Below are 18,455 nucleotides of genomic sequence, written 5' to 3' on the forward strand. Positions count from 1 at the left end.
AAATCTCACAAAGAAAACTTGAGGCCCAGATGGTTTTATAGATAAGTTTTGGCAATCTTTCAAGGGAAAGATAATTCCAGTCTTAAACTCCTCTAGAGCATGGAAAAAGAGACAACAGTAATAACTCTGTGTGGCTAGTTTAATCTTGATAACAAAACCAATTAAGGACAGTATTAGAGAGGGAAATTATAGATCAGCTTCATTTATGAACACCAATGCAAAAATTCTAATCAAAATATGAGCCAGCCACATCTAGCAACATATGAGATTAGATCCCATGAACAAGTTTATCCAAGGAATACAGAAGGGGTTTAACAGTAGAAAATCTATAAATGTCGTTTGTCACATCAGCAGATTAAAGGAGAAAAACTGTATTTATCCTCTTAGTAGATGCAGAAAAAGAATTTGGTAAAATTCTGTACTCGTTCATGATAATAACTCTCAGCACACTAGGAAGAGAAGGAAACCCTCTGTATTGAAAATGGGTGTCTGCCAAAATCTCACAAGAGATATCAGTCTAAATGGGGAAATGTTGAAAGCATTCCCTCTAAGGTTAAGAGCAAGAAGAGGATGCCAACTGACATTTCTTCTATTCAGTGTTTTACTGTAGGTCAAGAGCCAGTATAATAAAACAAGAAAAAGAAATTAAAAGCATCAGGATCAAAAGGGAGGAAATAAAATTTATTTATTTGCAGATAATACATTATCTACATAGAAAACTGAAAATAAGCTACAGATACACTTGTGGCATTAAGTGCATTCACATTGTTGTACAACCACATCACCAAGAGAACAACATGCATAAAAATGATAAGCTATCTAGCGATAAATTTAGGAAAGACTTTTATAAGGAAATTTTATAAGACTTTGTTTAGAGACAGAGAAAACCTAAATAAATGAATAAATAGAATGTGCATGGATAGGAGGACTTAATTTCATAAATGTTTCACTTCTCATCAAATTGATCTCTGGATTCAATACAGGTTCCAACCAAAATCTCAAGTTTTGTTGTTGTACTTGACAAGCCAATTCTAAAATGATAATGGATAAGCAAAAGACCAAGGATAGTGAGAACTCACTGAAGAAGAAAAAAGGGTGGAGGAGTATCTTATTAAGAATATAAAGATATGATCATTAGAAAATATAGTATCTGAAAAGGTACAAAGTGACCAGTGGAGCAGAACAGAAAGTTGGAAACAATCATACAGATAGATGAAAGTTTGATATATGGCTTTGCAGATAGTGGAAAAGGATGCATTTCTCAATAAATGGTGCTGGGATAATTGGTTATCCATACAAGAAGAAAAGTGAAATTAGATCTCTGCCTCATACTATCCATATAATCACTTTCAGGTGCAAAACTTTAAACTTCTAGAATAGAATAAGGGAGACCATCTTTAACACCTTATTGTAGGAAACAAAAGTAAAAACATAAGCAAGATTCCTTCAGTAAGAAAAAGACAACCCAATAGTGGTATCAGAAAAGAGGTAACATGTGCTCAACATCATTATTAATCAGATGAATATAAATGAAGAATGCAGTGAGATTTTACACCCTCTTAAAAGAGGGAAGAATTAAGATACTTGACAGTACTAAGTGTTGGAGAGGATGTGGGTCAGCAGGAGCGCTTATATTTTATGGTAATGTATCACATACATTTGAAAATTCACATACATTTGAAAATTGTTATCACATACATTTGAAAATTCACATAAATTTGAAAATTGTTATCACATATGTTTGAAAATTCACAGAAATTGGAAAATTGTTGTTATCACATACATTTGAAAATTCACATAAATGTGAAAATTCACATAAATTTGAAAATTGTTGTTATCACATACATTTGAAAATTCACATAAATGTGAAAATTCACATAAATTTGAAAATTGTTATCACATACATTTGAAAATTCACATACATTTGAAAATTCATATACATTTGAAAATTGTTTTTATCACATAAATTTGAAAATTCACATACATTTGAAAATTGTTTTTATCACATAAATTTGAAAATTCACATACATTTGAAAATTGTTTTTATCACATAAATTTGAAAATTCACATACTCTGTGACTCAGCTCCTAGCCGTATACACAAGAGAAGTTCTTCCGCATGTGCACCAGGACATGTATGCAAGAGTGTTCACAACTGCACTGTTTATAATAGCGATAAGCTTGAAATAGCCAAAATAGCCATTAATGAGGGAATAGAAAAATAAGTTGTAATGTATTTCCAAAATGGAATACCAAGCAGCAGATAAAGTTAATCAATTTCAGCTATACTTAGAAAGGATAAATCTCGGAAGTATGGTATTGAGTAACAAAAGCAAGTCCCAGGAAATTACTACAATAGATACCATTTTTATAGAGCTCAAAAACAAACAAAATTAACTGTATTTTGTTTAAGTATGCATACACAAACACACATAGAAACAAAGAATAAAACTATATTTTAAAAAAAAGAAGGGGGTGAATGATAAGGGAAGATTAAGGATGAGGAGGAACACATGGGTTGATAATGTTAATGTGACTCTTGAATTGGGTAGTCAGTTCATTATAATATGTTTTATAACTTCCACATCAATTGTAAATAGTATTTGGTATGTGTCAAATAACATAATAAACATTAAAAAATATAGATTTTTTTAAAAGTAGTGTCACCAAATTGTATATACAGAATGATCATGGTTATATAAGCATTAATAAGACAGAAAGGAAACACATTAAAGTGTTGCCACTTTTCTGGGTTTTTAATATTTTTTCAATGGGTTGTGTGACTTTTATCATAGAAAAAAATATTAACCTTGATTTTATATTAAGTAATTTCACTGTCCCAGAATTTCAGTGCTCAGAAATAATAGAATTCTGTGATATTATAGTTGAAAGAAGAAAATTGAAATCTGAAAGGAAAATCAATTGAAATTTTATAATATAGGATTATTGCTGTTTTTCCAAGTATACTCAGTTTTGCTTTTGTCCTTCTTTCCTTTTTGAGCTCTGTAAGAAGGATTGTGGATGATTTGACAGTGTGTGCCGTAAACTACTGACAAGTACAGTCACATAACAAGGAAAACAAGAACTATAATGAGTTTCAAGGCTACACATTTTTTATTCATTAATTCTAGGATCAATTATTCCCCACTACATATGATGAAAATTCTTTTTTGGGGAAGGATTCATAGTATGCAAAAACACAGTAACAAATGCATGTAACAATTTGGTGGTTGGAAGAGTTTCTAGAGTATGGTAAGGGTTTATTTTTACTTTTGTGAGCATCTGAGGATAGTTTACTGCTCCTTATGTTGTCAGAGATCCCTAGGAGTCAGTAAAGTATCTGTTGGCTGAGATTTTGCTGTCATCATCCTAAGTTTTTCAGGGATTTTTTCCTAAGTGGATGAAAACTTTTCTTTTTTAGCAGGTTCATGCCATCCAAACAAGCAGCATTCAGGAGTAGCCAAAACACAGAAGGAGGGAGAAGATGGTTCCTCATACAGCAGACGGTACAACCCAAGTACGGTTACGGCTGAACTTCAGCGGCTAGCTGAGAAGCCGGCAGCAAGGCAGTATTCTTCATCCACCCACGTCAGTCTCCTCACCCAGCAGGTATGGATAGTTTGGGGTGTCAAAGAGTTCTTTGGATCGGTGGATTGGGTTAACTACAGGGTACTCTGTCCTTCCCTGTCTTTACTAATGCCCATATGCTGATGCTTGTTGAATGAATATTAGTTGGTTTCAAGCTAAAGAATAAAAGCATTCCTTCAGCTTTAAAGAAAGGGTTTCTGTCACAGGTATTGCAAACTTAAGTGTGCTGCTAGCTATGATGTACTTACTTCATGGATAAATAGACTTTAATGTTCAGCTGTAAATGCACTTTTAAAGGATCTTTAAAAATAACTTATTTCTCTGGTAAAATTTTCCAGTGAGTTCTAGTCTTATAAATCTTTTTACCAGAATGCCATAACATTACCTTTTACTTTTTTTTTTTTTTTTAACTTTACTGCCTTTCATCTCATCATGATGTCAGGATCTTTTCTGGGCACTGATTAATGAATTATTTCAATACACCCTCATCCAACACATATCATTCTCACCATTTTACAGATGGGGGAAACTGGGGCTGAAATGAATGATGTAGTCAAGATCATCCGGCAAGCTTGATGGATACCAGGATTTTGACTTTGTTGTATATATTACTGACAAGCTTACAACACAGTGAAGTTAGATGAAACTTTTAAGAACTTTGGGATTCTTTTTGCCCTTCTTGATGATTATCCCCATGGTATTTAACTGGAAGTAGAAACCATGATTTTTTCCCTTTCCTTAATGCAAACGGCATCAAAGTCCTCCAAAGGAATTATTCTGATTTAACTCCACAGTTATATTTTGCTATATCTTCGTGGTGTCATGTCCCTTAACTGGTGGCAACTCTCTAGTGATAATCGAGTCTAGGAAAAAGTGAAGCTGTAGATTACTTCAAGTGCATGTTAAAAGTAGGCAACATACTGCTCCCTGGTGGTGCCCTACTTTTCTGTGTAAAATTCTGGACCACAATTCAAAGTAAGCCTTAGCTTCGCTTCAGCCTCATCCCAGAGTGTGAGGTTGTAATTAATTTTCTTTTTCAAATCCCTGATAGTTTGAAAGGAGTAGATAAGGAAGCCTAATGTGAATTAGGAAGTGAAGAATCTTATACGGCAGTGTTGAGACTTGAAGGGAGTTAACAGTTAGATTTTAGTGACAGAATGATGGGAAAAGGAAATAGAATATCATGACCATGGTAGAATGGGAAGGAATTGTGAAATGTGAAGTGGCTATGAGGAAGGGAGAGGACCAGTGATCTGCTACACTTTTTTCAGTGGGTCACTGACTAGAGTATATGTTCCAATTTTTAACAAGCAGCTAGAAGCACCAAGACATTAAGAAATTTTCTTTGCAATTATAGTAAAAAACATAGCCAATGTTAGTGTTTATGTATTTTCACCTCCTATCATTTGGTAGACAGCAAAGCTTGCCAAAATGAAAGGATCCTGATCCTTTGGGAATCCAAGGTGATTGTATCCTTATTGGAAAGTCATTCCCCTTCAGTCTATCTCATCTAAGAAGAATTTCAGTGCCAGTGAATTAAAATTCCATCAGACTTCTCTTCATAGGGATCTGAACTCGCCATTAAATGTCAGTCTTAACTTTTAGAGCCTTGGTAATAAATAGGGTGGTTAATCCTTGGTTCAATACTGAGGGAGGGACTGTAGTATGTAATAAGCGGGGTGCAGTAGTGGGAAAAGGGCTGGATTAGCCATGTAAAGACCTCCTTTCTTCTACCACTTACTAGCTGTGTGATCTTGGGCAATTCACTCAGCTTCCGTTAACCTCAGGGTCTCTATTTCTTGATGAGGAAAATATAACAGGGTCATGAGGATAGTATGCAAAAACCTTTCTGTAAAGTCTGAATGCCAGATATTGATACTTGGAAAAGATTACTATTTCAACCGTAAAAGGCCTTTAATAGTAAATGGTTTCTAATTTGATTTGAAATCAGTTTTTGGATAAAATCTTGTGTCACCAAAATGAATGTTGTTATTGAAAAACTCAAGTATGTGTTATTTGTGTTATTTCCCCTTGGAGAAAGTAGTTCCTGAATTTGGAATTTGGGAAATTCTTCTATTGTTCTTTTTCTGGTAAATAATAACATGTTATAATGGCTTAATAAGGGCCCTGGGACATCTGTTTACTGGCCATTTCCTTTTACTCCTAGCTGTGTTTGAAAGAAAGTGCCTTGGTTCCTTACTCACTGAGGCAAGTGATAAGGTGTCTGTAGTCCTGATGAGAGGCAGGCATCCAGACAGAACGTGCTGAAGGCTCTGCTCTCCCCTCTGGACTTGGGAGTGTGAAACCTTCAACTCAGCTCCACCAGAAATAACTCTGTGTCCAGTAGTCACTTGAAATGTTTTTTATTTCCTCTTACCTGTGATTATTTCCTTATTTTCAATTCCTATTTTGCGTTTTCTTTTTTTTCATATATCCAATAGGGTTAATGAAGATTTTCTTTCCCCCTTCCCTTTTTTTGATAGGATATATTTATTCATTCTGTTGTTTTATTGTTAGTTAATTGGTTATCTTCTTGTTTTATCTTTGCTAACTTCCTTCCTTCTGTTTTCCCTAGCTTTATTTTGTTATTTCCTCCCAATTTCTTGAGTTGGGGACTTCATTTATTTTCACTCATGTCTTGTTTTTTATTATACTTAAAGCTATGGATTTTCCTCTGAGTATTGCTTTCATTATATGCCATAAACCCTGATATATCTTTACATTGCTTTTCTGGGCAAGGTGTTAAGAGACCTTCCACTAAATAAGGTATGCTGGTTTTAAATTATGTGTACTATTTTGGAAGATGAGTGTAAAAAACCCGAAATTTGGGACTTCCCTGGTGATCCAGCAGTTAGGACTCAGCATTTCCACCACAGGAGGCGTGGGTTTGATCCCTGGTCGCGGGGAACTAAGATCCTGCATGCCGCACAGCGTGGCCAAAAAAAATGAAATTTGAGGGAATTTCTGAAAAATCACTTTATTTTGTCTATGATTTCAACTACTTGCTCATGAAAGCTTTTAGTGGCATTCTCTGTAGAACTTTTTATTCAAATGTATTCTTTTAATTCGCTCATTCAAAAACATTTTATTACACTCTTGAGAGTGTTCCAGGCCTTGGTACTAAGCCACAGGGATGATATAAGACATAGACCTCTGGGGCTTCACTGGTGGCGCAGTGGTTGAGAGACTGCCTGCCAATGCAGGGGACACGGGTTCGAGCCCTGGTCTGGGAAGATCCCACATGCCGCGGAGCAACTGGACCCGTGAGCCACAATTACTGAGCCTGCGCGTCTGAAGCCTGTGCTCTGCAACCAGAGAGGCCATGACAGTGAGAGGCCCACGCACCGCGATGAAGAGTGGCCCCCCTTGCCACAACTAGAGAAAGCCCTCGCACAGAAGCAAAGACCCAACACAGCCATAAATAAATAAATAAATAAATAAATTTAAAAAAAAAAGGACATAGACCTCAGCGTGAAATAACTAACAATCTGGTAAGGGTGACAGCCACATAAACACATGATAGTACTAGCATGGCATCTGCAGAGATGTTTCTAGGGAATAACAAAACCACCAAAGGGTATCTAACCCAGCCTGTGGGTGGGAGTGGAAAGGCCAAAGCAGCTTTCTTGAAAGAGATTACACCTACACTGAATCTTAAGGGGAGGCTGGTGGGCGGCAGAAGAAGGGTAGGGCAGGCTCCAAAATAAGCTAGCATGTGTGTATGTGGGGAAACAGAAAGCTGGTGGTTAGTGGTGTTGGAGGATAGGGAGCAGCTGGAGTGGAAGCTGGAGGAGGAGACAAGGGCTGATTCAAGGAGAGCTCTGAATGCCCTGTGAAGGAACTCGCTCTTTATCTCATAGATGACCAGGAGCCACAGAGACAAATGGGTCTTGCCTTTTAGCTGCATCACTTAGGTAGCTGGGAGGAGGATGGGTTGCAGGATGAAGCAATGCCATGCCCTTTCCTCCCTGCTCACTGTTGAAGATGCTGAGGAACAGTGAATTAGCCAAAAGAAAAGAAGCAAAGTACTCTGACAACCCCAAAATTTGATAATAAAGCTTGAGTTACCCTGAATTTCCATTAGAGGCTAGATTCTTATGAATTTGTATGGCTAAAAACAGAACCTCATTTATCTTGCAATTACTTTTACTCTTTCTGCTATGATTTAACTTTATTTATAGACTAGAACATATGAGAATATTGAAATCTCCCTGCCACACGAAGTGGCCACCATGGCCACTTTGGAAGTGTTTGCATATGCTGGAAATACAGAGACACATGTTCTTAACATATGATTATTCAACAAATACCTAACAAATCTGAGCAGAGAGCAGGTCAAATTTAGTTCTTTCCCTTGGCACGTGAGAAGCTGGTTATCTCTGGGGACTGGAATCCTTTGGAAATCATACATCCCTGAAAGCAGGGTTTTCTAGAAGCGTCTTTCTCTTGTGGGGGAGAGTGCTATGGTAGCTGAGGTGGGCTGGCGTAGAGCTTGAGTGTGAGGTTTCACTATCTCTGCCTCATCCAGTGCCGGGAGAGGTGTGCTTTACAACTGTAGCCCTCTGCACGCACAGAAGTAGCCCTTTGTGGTCACTGCTGTCAGCGAACAGGAGAATGTGGCGAAGTAACCCAGCTCTGCGGTGAGGAGAGGGAGAGGAGAGGGAGCGCTGGCCTGTCTGTGCGGGCCAGTGTGAGATTGCAGGACCCAGCTATCATTAGGAGCAGCGCCAGCTCTTCCAGCCTGGGAGTTTAATCAAAGGAATAACAGCAGACCACCCAGGCGAGGGCTCCGATGCTTGCGCATGTGCTGTGTCAGGCTCTGTTCCCCAGCCAGCCGGTGCCCGGGATGTGGCCAGGCCTCCTGGAAATGTGCTGACAGATACATAGGAGGGAGGAGATGCTTTTTGCTTCTCACATTTTTCATTTAGAGGGCGAGTAGGAAAGAAAACCGTTCAATTTCTTTCCACTTTTGCTCCTTACCCTGATACTTTTCTGCCTAGTCCTAGAGGAGGGCATATGTTGAGGTAGAGAATGTTTGCTTACACTGCTTACTCATTCACTCTCACTCATTCCTATACAAAGGAATTCTTGTATCATTTCTTCTGCTTCAGGGGTTACCATTGTGATCATGCTCATTCCGTCAGGGTCCACAGTGGACCTGAGTCAATCTCAGTTTCAGAAATATCCATTTGAAGTTGAAACTGACAGAGGAAGCTAAATTTTTTGAAATGGTTACAGTTCTCTAGGATTGGAGCCAATGGCCCCCAGTTTATCACAAGCTTGGGCATTTGGCACTGGAAACTCTCTTCCTGCCTCCTCAGTGTATCTGGACACATTTGAACTACTGTACATTTGTGTTCTGATTTTGTAGTTTTTTCCCCAAGTCTAGCTTCTTTGGTTCTGTATTTTTCTGGGTAGAAAAATTGTACTTCTTTGTATTATATACATTACTTTTTCCCATGTCTAGAAACAGAAAAAGGTAAATAGAAAAAGCAGAAGCTCTTGAGTCATCGAGACCTCGGACAAGTTAGTTAACTTCCCTGTGCCTTGATTTTCTTCTCTGTCAAGTGGGGTAACTTTAGCATCAAGATGAATTCTCCTGCATCTCTGTGCCTCCCTGCTCTGGGTTCTAGCTCCAGTCGATCCTATCTAATTCCCTAGCTCTTCTATGTCTTTTGAGGCTTTAAACCCCCAGTTTTCCTTAGGTCCTTGGCCTACTGATGGTCTCTTATTCTAAAATAACCTTTCTTTTCTCTTACTGTATCGACCAACTCTCTCTCAAAGTCACTGATGACCTTGGAATTGCCAACTTCAGTCACCTGTTTTTAATCCTTACTCTCTCTTTTAGCACATGACACTATTATTGACTGCCTCCTACCTGAAAACTTCCCTTAGCTTCTCCAGCCTTCAGTAAGTCCTCTGAGAGCTCATCCTCTACTTCCCCCCTGAAAAACTAGATACCAGTTTCAACATTTTTAAAAAGCCACTGGTATAAAGACCTGAAATGTAGAAACTGACAACAGCAGAGTCTCTCTGATTAAAGAAGGGGGTTGATGCCTGGGCATCTGCTTCTCACTGCTCTTCATAGGTATCTTCCAACATGCCTCTGAATTCCAGAGCTCAACCGAACTTCTTTCCTCTCTGTAGTCTCCCCTTGGGTAAATTTTCTCTTCCCATAGCTTCATCTAGTGCTGTTCTGCAGATTTCTCCCAAATATGCATCTTTAGTTTGAACCTGTTTGCTGAGTGTCATGTCCAAATTTCCAACTGCCTGCTAGACATTTCCATCTGACTGTATTACAAGGATCCAAAATATTCAACATATTTTAAACATGCTTTGAAAATATTCAAAAAATATTCAACATATCTAAAACCTATTTGTTCTTCTTCCCTTTTCCCCTCTATATTAGTGACACTGCAGTTCTAGGGAGTTAGGTATGGAGCCATTGATTTCTCATCATCTCTCTTTGCTTCCTCATTCTCTCTACGTCCAGGCAGTTGCCAGTTCTTACTGATTCTGACTCTATAATGTCTCTGATATATATCTTCTCTGTTTCACTTTCACATCTACTGTCCTGCTTACGGACTTAACTATCTCTTGACAGCTACAGTTACCTCCTAAGTGGTCTCCTGTCCATTCTCCTCTGTTCACCCTAGTCTTTGCTCTAAAGGAATCTTTCTAAATCACAAGTCTGATAATGATACTCCTCTGCTCAGGAATCTCGAAGGGGCTTCCTGTTATCTTCAAGGTGAAGCCCCAGCTATTGTATATTATTCAAAGCCTTTGTGTGGAATCTGGCTCCAGGCTGTTTCCCCAGCCTCTCTCCTTCCCATCACATATGTTTTTGTGCAGCTCACCCAGAATCTCTCTTAGTCTCCATGCTTAGTTTGAGCTATCTTCTCATGGGAAATGTTCCCCAGTCACCATATCTAACTGTTTGCATTTGTCCAGGCTCAACAAAGGTGCCACTTCACTTGTACACGTGCCATTTTACCTGCCATACGGTTGTCTGTGTCTGTCCAGATAGCTGTTTCCTTTAATGGACGGTGAGCTCTTTGGAGGCAGTGTCCTTTGCTGCCTCAGAACCTGACTCACGGGTAGTACTCAGTAAATGTGCTGATTCTACGGGACTGTAAGGTACTTGATTAAAGATGGGGAGGTGACCATGTCCATTTTTTCACCGATTTTTTCCAGCATGGTATATAGTGTGTATTCAACACACATTTTTTAAAATAAATAAGTGAAAGAAGAACCCCCTGCCGCCCTAGCCAGAAGTCATCTTTCCATTGTCTATGTCCCTTTGGCCCTTCATTAGTCACTCTCTATAATAAATCTGTTATTGTTATTTTATGTCTCTTCTTTCCTGTTGAGTTATAAACTATGTGACGGCTGTTCTTTCTAACCCATCACCCAGCACAACAGCCTTGCACTTGATAGGCACTTATCACATGCTTGCTGAACTGAAAAGAATTTCTCTTCTGTGTTATGTTGGTTTTTATATTCTTTTTAAAAACGATTCCTCTTCCATTTTTTTTGCTGACAATACTGCACCTGCCCTTCATAATAAAGCAGCTGACATTAGTTGAATGTCTGCTTTGTACTGGGCGCTGTGCTAAATACTTTTATATGCATTATCTCTTTAACCTTATAAAGTAGATACTTAATTTTTTTACAGGTGAAGAAAATAGCTGAAAGGATAAGTGACTCTGCTAAGGTCACATAAATGGCAAGTAACCGCACCAGGACTCAAACCCAAGTCTCTTTGACTTCACATTCTTTCCATCAGTGTTTTTCTGTCTCTTCCTGTTTGAAACAGGACTCTCACCTCTCATCAGACTACAGTGATGGAGCTTAACACTGCTGTAGAGTCGTAGCCAAGCCAGCAGATTATTTTGTAGTGAAGTCAACTTCAACACTGTGCAGCCTTCTTAATCCCCAGGGTTGCAGTGGGAATGGATCTATTTATCGTGGTGGTGGCAGCCCCTATCGACTCAGAAACAATGTATAAATTGGAAGCGCTCGAAAAGGCTGTGGCCATCTTGTAAGGTTTTCCAAGAATATCTTTGGCAATTCTTGATCTGGCACTCTTTGTAGATTTTGGAACACGAAGTGCCTATATGTGTATGTATATTATGTAAATGACAACGTTCAAGAGAGCGGGAAGGTACGACGAGAGAACTTACTGCTAACGTAGCAGAACTACAGACATTCCTTGCTTTTCCTGACCCCTTTAAAAACGTGATTAACGTTATAGCTCTTATCTCCCGGTGACTGGAGTGTAAATTTCTTGAGGTTCATTTTATCAGTATCCAGGAATTTATAAAGGAGTTGAAGCTGCTTTAAAACATGTTGGTTGTTGGGACTGTTGATTTAATATCTGCTCAGGAAGTGCCCTTGGAAGCATGGTTAAAAAGTAGCTGTTTAAGGATGATTCTTTTCATTTTCTTGATTGAATATATTCTCTAATATTTATCCAGTGATGAAAATCGTGTAATAAGTACAGATCTGGCACTTTGGGTTTTCGTTTTCTTTTTTCTTGAGTGAAACAGGTCTTGGTCCACTGGTGTTTTTTTTTTTTTTTTTTTAATTTTATTTTATTTTATTTTTTTGCTTTATAACAAATTTAATCAGTTATACATATACATATGTTTCCATATCCCCTCCCTTTTGCGTCTCCCTCCCACCCTCCCTATCCCACCCCTCCAGGCGGTCACAAAGTACCGAGCTGATCTCCCTGTGCTATGCGGCTGCTTCCCACTAGCTATCTACCTCACGTTTGGTAGTGTATATATGTCCATGCCGCTCTTTCACTTTGTCACAGCTTACCCTTCCCCCTCCCCATATCCTCAAGTCCATTCTCTAGTAGGTCTGTGTCTTTATTCCTGTCTTACCCCTATGTTCTTCATGACATTTTTTTTTCTTAAATTCCATATATATGTGTTAGCATACAGTATTTGTCTTTCTCTTTCTGACTTACTTCACTCTGTATGACAGACTCTAGGTCTATCCACCTCATTACAAATAGCTCAATTTCATTTCTTTTTATGGCTGAGTAATATTCCATTGTATATATGTGCCACATCCTCTTTATCCATTCATCCGATGATGGACACTTAGGTTGTTTCCATCTCCGGGCTATTGTAAATAGGGCTGCTATGAACATTTTGGTACATGTCTCTTTTTGAATTATGGTTTTCTCAGGGTATATGCCTAGTAGTGGGATTGCTGGGTCATATGGTAGTTCTATTTGTAGTTTTTTAAGGAACCTCCATACCGTTCTCCATAGCGGCTGTACCAATTCACATTCCCACCAGCAGTGCAAGAGTGTTCCCTTTTTTCCACACCCTCTCCAGCATTTATTGTTTCTAGATTTTTTGATGATGGCCATTCTGACTGGTGTGAGATGATATCTCATTGTAGTTTTGATTTGCATTTCTCTAATGAGTAAAGAGGTTGAGCATCCTTTCATGTGTTTGTTGGCAGTCTGTATATCTTCTGTGGAGAAATGTCTATTTAGGTCTTCTGCCCATTTTTGGATTGGGTTGTTTGTTTTTTTGTTATTGAGCTGCATGAGCTGCTTATAAATTTTGGAGATTAATCCTTTGTCAGTTGCTTCATTTGCAAATATTTTCTCCCATTCTGAGGGTTGTCTTTTGGTCTTGTTTATGGTTTCCTTTGCTATGCAAAAGCTTTTAAGTTTCATTAGGTCCCATGTGTTTATTTTTGTCTTTATTTCCATTTCTCTAGGAGGTGGGTCAAAAAGGATCTTGCTGTGATTTATGTCATAGAGTGTTCTGCCTATGTTTTCCTCTAAGAGTTTGATAGTGTCTGGCCTTACATTTAGGTCTTTAATCCATTTTGAGCTTATTTTTGTGTATGGTGTTAGGGAATGATCTAATCTCATACTTTTACATGTCCCTATCCAGTTTTCCCAGCACCACTTATTGAAGAGACTGTCCTTTCTCCACTGTACATTCCTGCCTCCTTTATCAAAGATAAGGTGACCATATGTCCGTGGGTTTAACTCTGGGCTTTCTATCCTGTTCCATTGATCTATCTTTCTGTTTTTGTGCCAGTACCATACTGTCTTGATTACTGTAGCTTTGTAGTATAGTCTGAAGTCAGGGAGCCTGATTCCTCCAGCTCCATTTTTCGTTCTCAAGATTGCTTTGGCTATTCGGGGTCTTTTGTGTTTCCATACAAATTGTGAAATTTTTTGTTCTAGTTCTGTGAAAAATGCCAGTGGTAGTTTGATAGGGATTGCATTGAACCTGTAGATTGCTTTGGGTAGTAGAGTCATTTTCACAATGTTGATTCTTCCAATCCAAGAACATGGTACATCTCTCCATCTATTTGTATCATCTTTAATTTCTTTCATCAGTGTCTTATAATTTTCTGCATACAGGTCTTTTGTCTCCTTAGGTAGGTTTATTCCTAGATATTTTATTCTTTTTGTTGCAATGGTAAATGGGAGTGTTTCCTTGATTTCACTTTCAGATTTTTCATCATCAGTATATAGGAATGCCAGAGATTTCTGTGCATTAATTTTGTATCCTGCAACTTTACCAAATTCATTGATTAACTCTAGTAGTTTTCTGGTAGCATCTTTAGGATTCTCTATGTATAGTATCATGTCATCTGCAAACAGTGACAGGTTTACTTCTTCTTTTCCAATTTGGATTCCTTTTATTTCCTTTTCTTCTCTGATTGCTGTGGCTAAAACTTCCAAAACTAGGTTGAATAAGAGTGGTGAGAGTGGGCAACCTTGTCTTGTTCCTGATCTTAGTGGAAATGGTTTCAGTTTTTCACCATTGAGGACGATGCTGGCTGTGGGTTTGTCATATATGGCCTTTATTATGTTGAGGAAAGTTCCCTCTATGCCTACTTTCTGCAGGGTTTTTATCATAAATGGGTGTTGAATTTTGTCGAAAGCTTTCTCTGCATCTATTGAGATGATCATATGGTTTTTCTCCTTCAATTTGTTAATATGGTGTATCACGTTGATTGATTTGCGTATATTGAAGAATCCTTGCATTCCTGGAATAAACCCCACTTGATCATGGTGTATGATCCTTTTAATGTGCTGTTGGATTCTGTTTGCTAGTATTTTGTTGAGGATTTTTGCATCTATGTTCATCAGTGATATTGGCCTGTAGTTTTCTTTCTTTGTGACATCCTTGCCTGGTTTTGGTATCAAGGTGATGGTGGCCTCGTAGAATGAGTTTGGGAGTGTTCCTCCCTCTGCTATATTTTGGAAGAGTTTCAGAAGGATAGGTGTTAGCTCTTCTCTAAATGCTTGATAGAATTCGCCTGTGAAGCCATCTGGTCCTGGGCTTTTGTTTGTTGGAAGATTTTTTATCACAGTTTCAATTTCAGTGCTTGTGATTGGTCTGTTCATATTTTCTATTTCTTCCTGAGTCAGTCTTGGCAGGTTGTGCATTTCTAAGAATTTGTCCATTTCTTCCAGGTTGTCCATTTTATTGGCATAGAGTTGCTTATAGTAATCTCTCATGATCTTTTGTATTTCTGTAGTGTCAGTTGTTACTTCTCCTTTTTTATTTCTAATTCTATTGATTTGAGTCTTCTCCCTTTTTTTCTTGATGAGTCTGGCTAATGGTTTATCAATTTTGTTTATCTTCTCAATGAACCAGCTTTTAGTTTTATTGATCTTTGCTATCGTTTCCTTCATTTCTTTTTCATTTATTTCTGATCTGATTTTTATGATTTCTTTCCTTCTGCTAACTTTGGGATGTTTTTGTTCTTCTTTCTCTAATTGCTTTAGGTGCAAGGTTAGGTTGTTTATTCGAGATGTTTCCTGTTTCTTAAGGTGGGATTGTATTGCTATAAACTTCCCTCTTAGAACTGCTTTTGCTGCATCCCATAGGTTTTGGGTCGTCGTGTCTCCATTGTCATTTGTTTCTAGGTATTTTTTAATTTCCTCTTTGATTTCTTCAGTGATCACTTCGTTATTAAGTAGTGTATTGTTTAGCCTCCATGTGTTTGTATTTTTTACAGCTCTTTTCCTGTAATTGATATCTAGTCTCATAGCATTGTGGTCGGAAAAGATACTTGATACAATTTCAATTTTCTTAAATTTACCAAGGCTTGATTTGTGACCCAAGATATGATCTATCCTGGAGAATGTTCCATGAGCACTTGAGAAAAATGTGTATTCTGTTGTTTTTGGATGGAATGTCCTATAAATATCAATTAAGTCCATCTTGTTTAATGTATCATTTAAAGCTTGTGTTTCCTTATTTATTTTCATTTTGGATGATCTGTCCATTGGTGAAAGTGGGGTGTTAAAGTCCCCTACTATGAGTGTGTTACTGTCAATTTCTCCTTTTATGGCTGTTAGTATTTGCCTTATGTATTGAGGTGCTCCTATGTTGGGTGCATAAATATTTACAATTGTTATATCTTCTTCTTGGATCGATCCCTTGATCATTATGTAGTGTCCTTCTTTGTCTCTTCTAGTAGTCTTTATTTTAAAGTCTATTTTGTCTGATATGAGAATTGCTACTCCAGCTTTCTTTTGGTTTCCATTTGCATGGAATATCTTTTTCCATCCCCTTACTTTCAGTCTGTATGTGTCTCTAGGTCTGAAGTGGGTCTCTTGTAGACAGCATATAGATGGGTCTTGTTTTTGTATCCATTCAGCCACTCTGTGTCTTTTGGTGGGAGCATTTAGTCCATTTACATTTAAGGTAATTATCGATATGTATGTTCCTATTCCCATTTTCTTAATTGTTTTGGGTTCATTATTGTAGGTCTTTTACTTCTGTTGTGTTTCTTGCCTAGAGAAGTTCCTTTAGCATTTGTTGTAAAGCTGGTTTGGTGGTGCTGAACTCTCTCAGCTTTTGCTTGTCTGTAAACGTTTTCATTTCTCCATCAAATCTGAATGAGATCCTTGCTGGGTAGAGTAATCTTGGTTGCAGGTTTTTCTCCTTCATCACTTTAAGTATGTCCTGCCACTCCCTTCTGGCTTGTAGAGTTTCTGCTGAGAGATCAGCTGTTATCCTGATGGGGATTCCCTTGTGTGTTATTTGTTGTTTTTGCCTTGCTGCTTTTAATATGATTTCTTTGTGTTTAATTTTTGACAGTTTGATTGATATGTGTCTTGGCGTATTTCTCCTTGGATTTATTCTGTATGGGACTCTCTGTGCCTCCTGGACTTGATTAACTATTTCCTTTCCCATATTAGGGAAGTTTTCAACTATAATCTCTTCAAATATTTTCTCAGTCCCTTTCTTTTTCTCTTCTTCTTCTGGAACCCCTATAATTCGAATGTTGGTGCGTTTAATGTTGTCCCAGAGGTCTCTGAGACTGTCCTCTGTTCTTTTCATTCTTTTTTCTTTATTTTGCTCTGCAGCAGTTATTTCCACTATTTTATCTTCCACCTCACTTATCCGTTCTTCCGCCTCAGTTATTCTGCTATTGATCCCATCTAGAGTATTTTTTATTTCATGTATTGTGTTTTTAATCGATGCTTGATTCATCTTTAATTCTTCTAGGTCCTTGTTAACTGTTTCTTGCATTTTGTCTATTCTATTTCCAAGATTTTGTATCTGGGAAATAGAATCTTGGATCATCTTTACCATCATTATTCTGAATTCTTTTTCAGGTAGAGTGCCTATTACCTCTTCATTTGTTAGGTCTGGTGGGTTTTTATCTTGCTCCTTCTCCTGCTGTGTGTTTTTCTGTCTTCTCATTTTGCTTATGTTACTGTGTTTGGGGTCTCCTTTTTGCAGGCTGCAGGTTCGTAGTTCCTGTTGTTTTTGGTGTCTGTCCCCAGTGGCTAAGGTTGGTTTAGTGGGTTGTGTAGGCTTCCTGGTGGAGGGGACTAGTGCCTGTGTTCTGGTGGATGAGGCTGGATCTTGTCTTTCTGGTGGGCAGGTCCACGTCTGGTGGTGTGTTTTGGGGTGTCTGTGGACTTTTTATGATTTTAGGCCACCTCTCTGCTAATGGGTGGCGTTGTGTTCCTGTCTTGCTAGTTGTTTGGCTTAGGGTGTCCAGCACTGTAGCCTGCTGGTCGTTGAGTGAAGCTGGGTGCTGGTGTTGAGATGGAGATCTCTGGAAGATTTTCGCCGTTTGATATTATGTGGAGCTGGGAGGTCTCTTGTGGACCAGTGTCCTGAAGTTGGCTCTCCCACCTCAGAGGCACAGCACTGACTCCGGGCTCCTCAATTTGGGATGATGTGTTGTCTATTCATGTATTCCACAGATGCAGGGTACATCAAGTTGATTGTGGAGCTTTAATCCGCTGCTTCTGAGGCTGCTGGGAGAGGTTTCCCTTTCTCTTCTTTGTTCTCACAGCTCCTAGGTCTCAGCTTTGGATTTGGCCCCGCCTCTGCGTGTAGGTCGCCGGAGGGACAGGGTTAAAGGAGCAGCCTCTTCGGGGACTCTGGCTCACTCAGGCCGGGAGGGAGGGAGGGGCACGGAGTGCGGGGCGAGCCTGCAGCGGCAGAGGTCGGCGTGACGTTGCACCAGCCCGAGGCGCGCCGTGCGTTCTCCCAGGGAAGCCGCCCCTGGATCCCGGGACCCCGGCAGTGGCGGGCTGCACAGGCTCCCGGAAGGGCGGTGTGGGCAGTGACCTGCGCTCGCACACAGGCTTCTTGGCGGCGGCAGCAGCAGCCCCAGCGTCCCACGCCTGTCACTGGGCTCCGCGCTTTCAGTCGCGACTCGCGCCCGTCCGTGGAGCCCCTTTAAGCAGCGCTCTTAATCCCCTCTCCTCGCGCACCAGGAAACCAAGAGGGAAGAAAAAGTCTCTTGCCTCTTCGGCAGCTCCAGAGTTTTCCCGGACTCCCTCCCGGCTAGCTGTGGCACATTAGCCCCCTTCAGGCTGAGTTCTCGCCACCAGCCCCAGTC

The 18,455-nt window shown here is 39.2% G+C and overlaps 1 protein-coding gene across 9 annotated transcripts in view; it reads left to right on the forward strand.

Moving 5' to 3' along the window:
- The window catches only part of TTLL5 (tubulin tyrosine ligase like 5), a 315,626-nt gene that overhangs the window by 128,226 nt on the left and 168,945 nt on the right, over nt 1–18,455 (forward strand). For 6 of the 9 annotated variants that reach the window (XM_082618534.1, XM_082618538.1, XM_082618535.1 and 3 more), the window contains one exon: nt 3,421–3,608. In XM_082618534.1, the coding sequence (XP_082474660.1) occupies nt 3,421–3,608 (188 nt within the window). The remainder of the gene's footprint in view (nt 1–3,420; nt 3,609–18,455) is intronic. The other 3 variants (XM_082618539.1, XM_082618536.1, XM_082618540.1) reach the window with 1 other exon arrangement.

This window comes from Mesoplodon mirus (assembly GCF_964341445.2).
Source record: "Mesoplodon mirus genome assembly, chromosome: 4".
Taxonomy (NCBI): Eukaryota; Metazoa; Chordata; class Mammalia; order Artiodactyla; family Ziphiidae; genus Mesoplodon; species Mesoplodon mirus.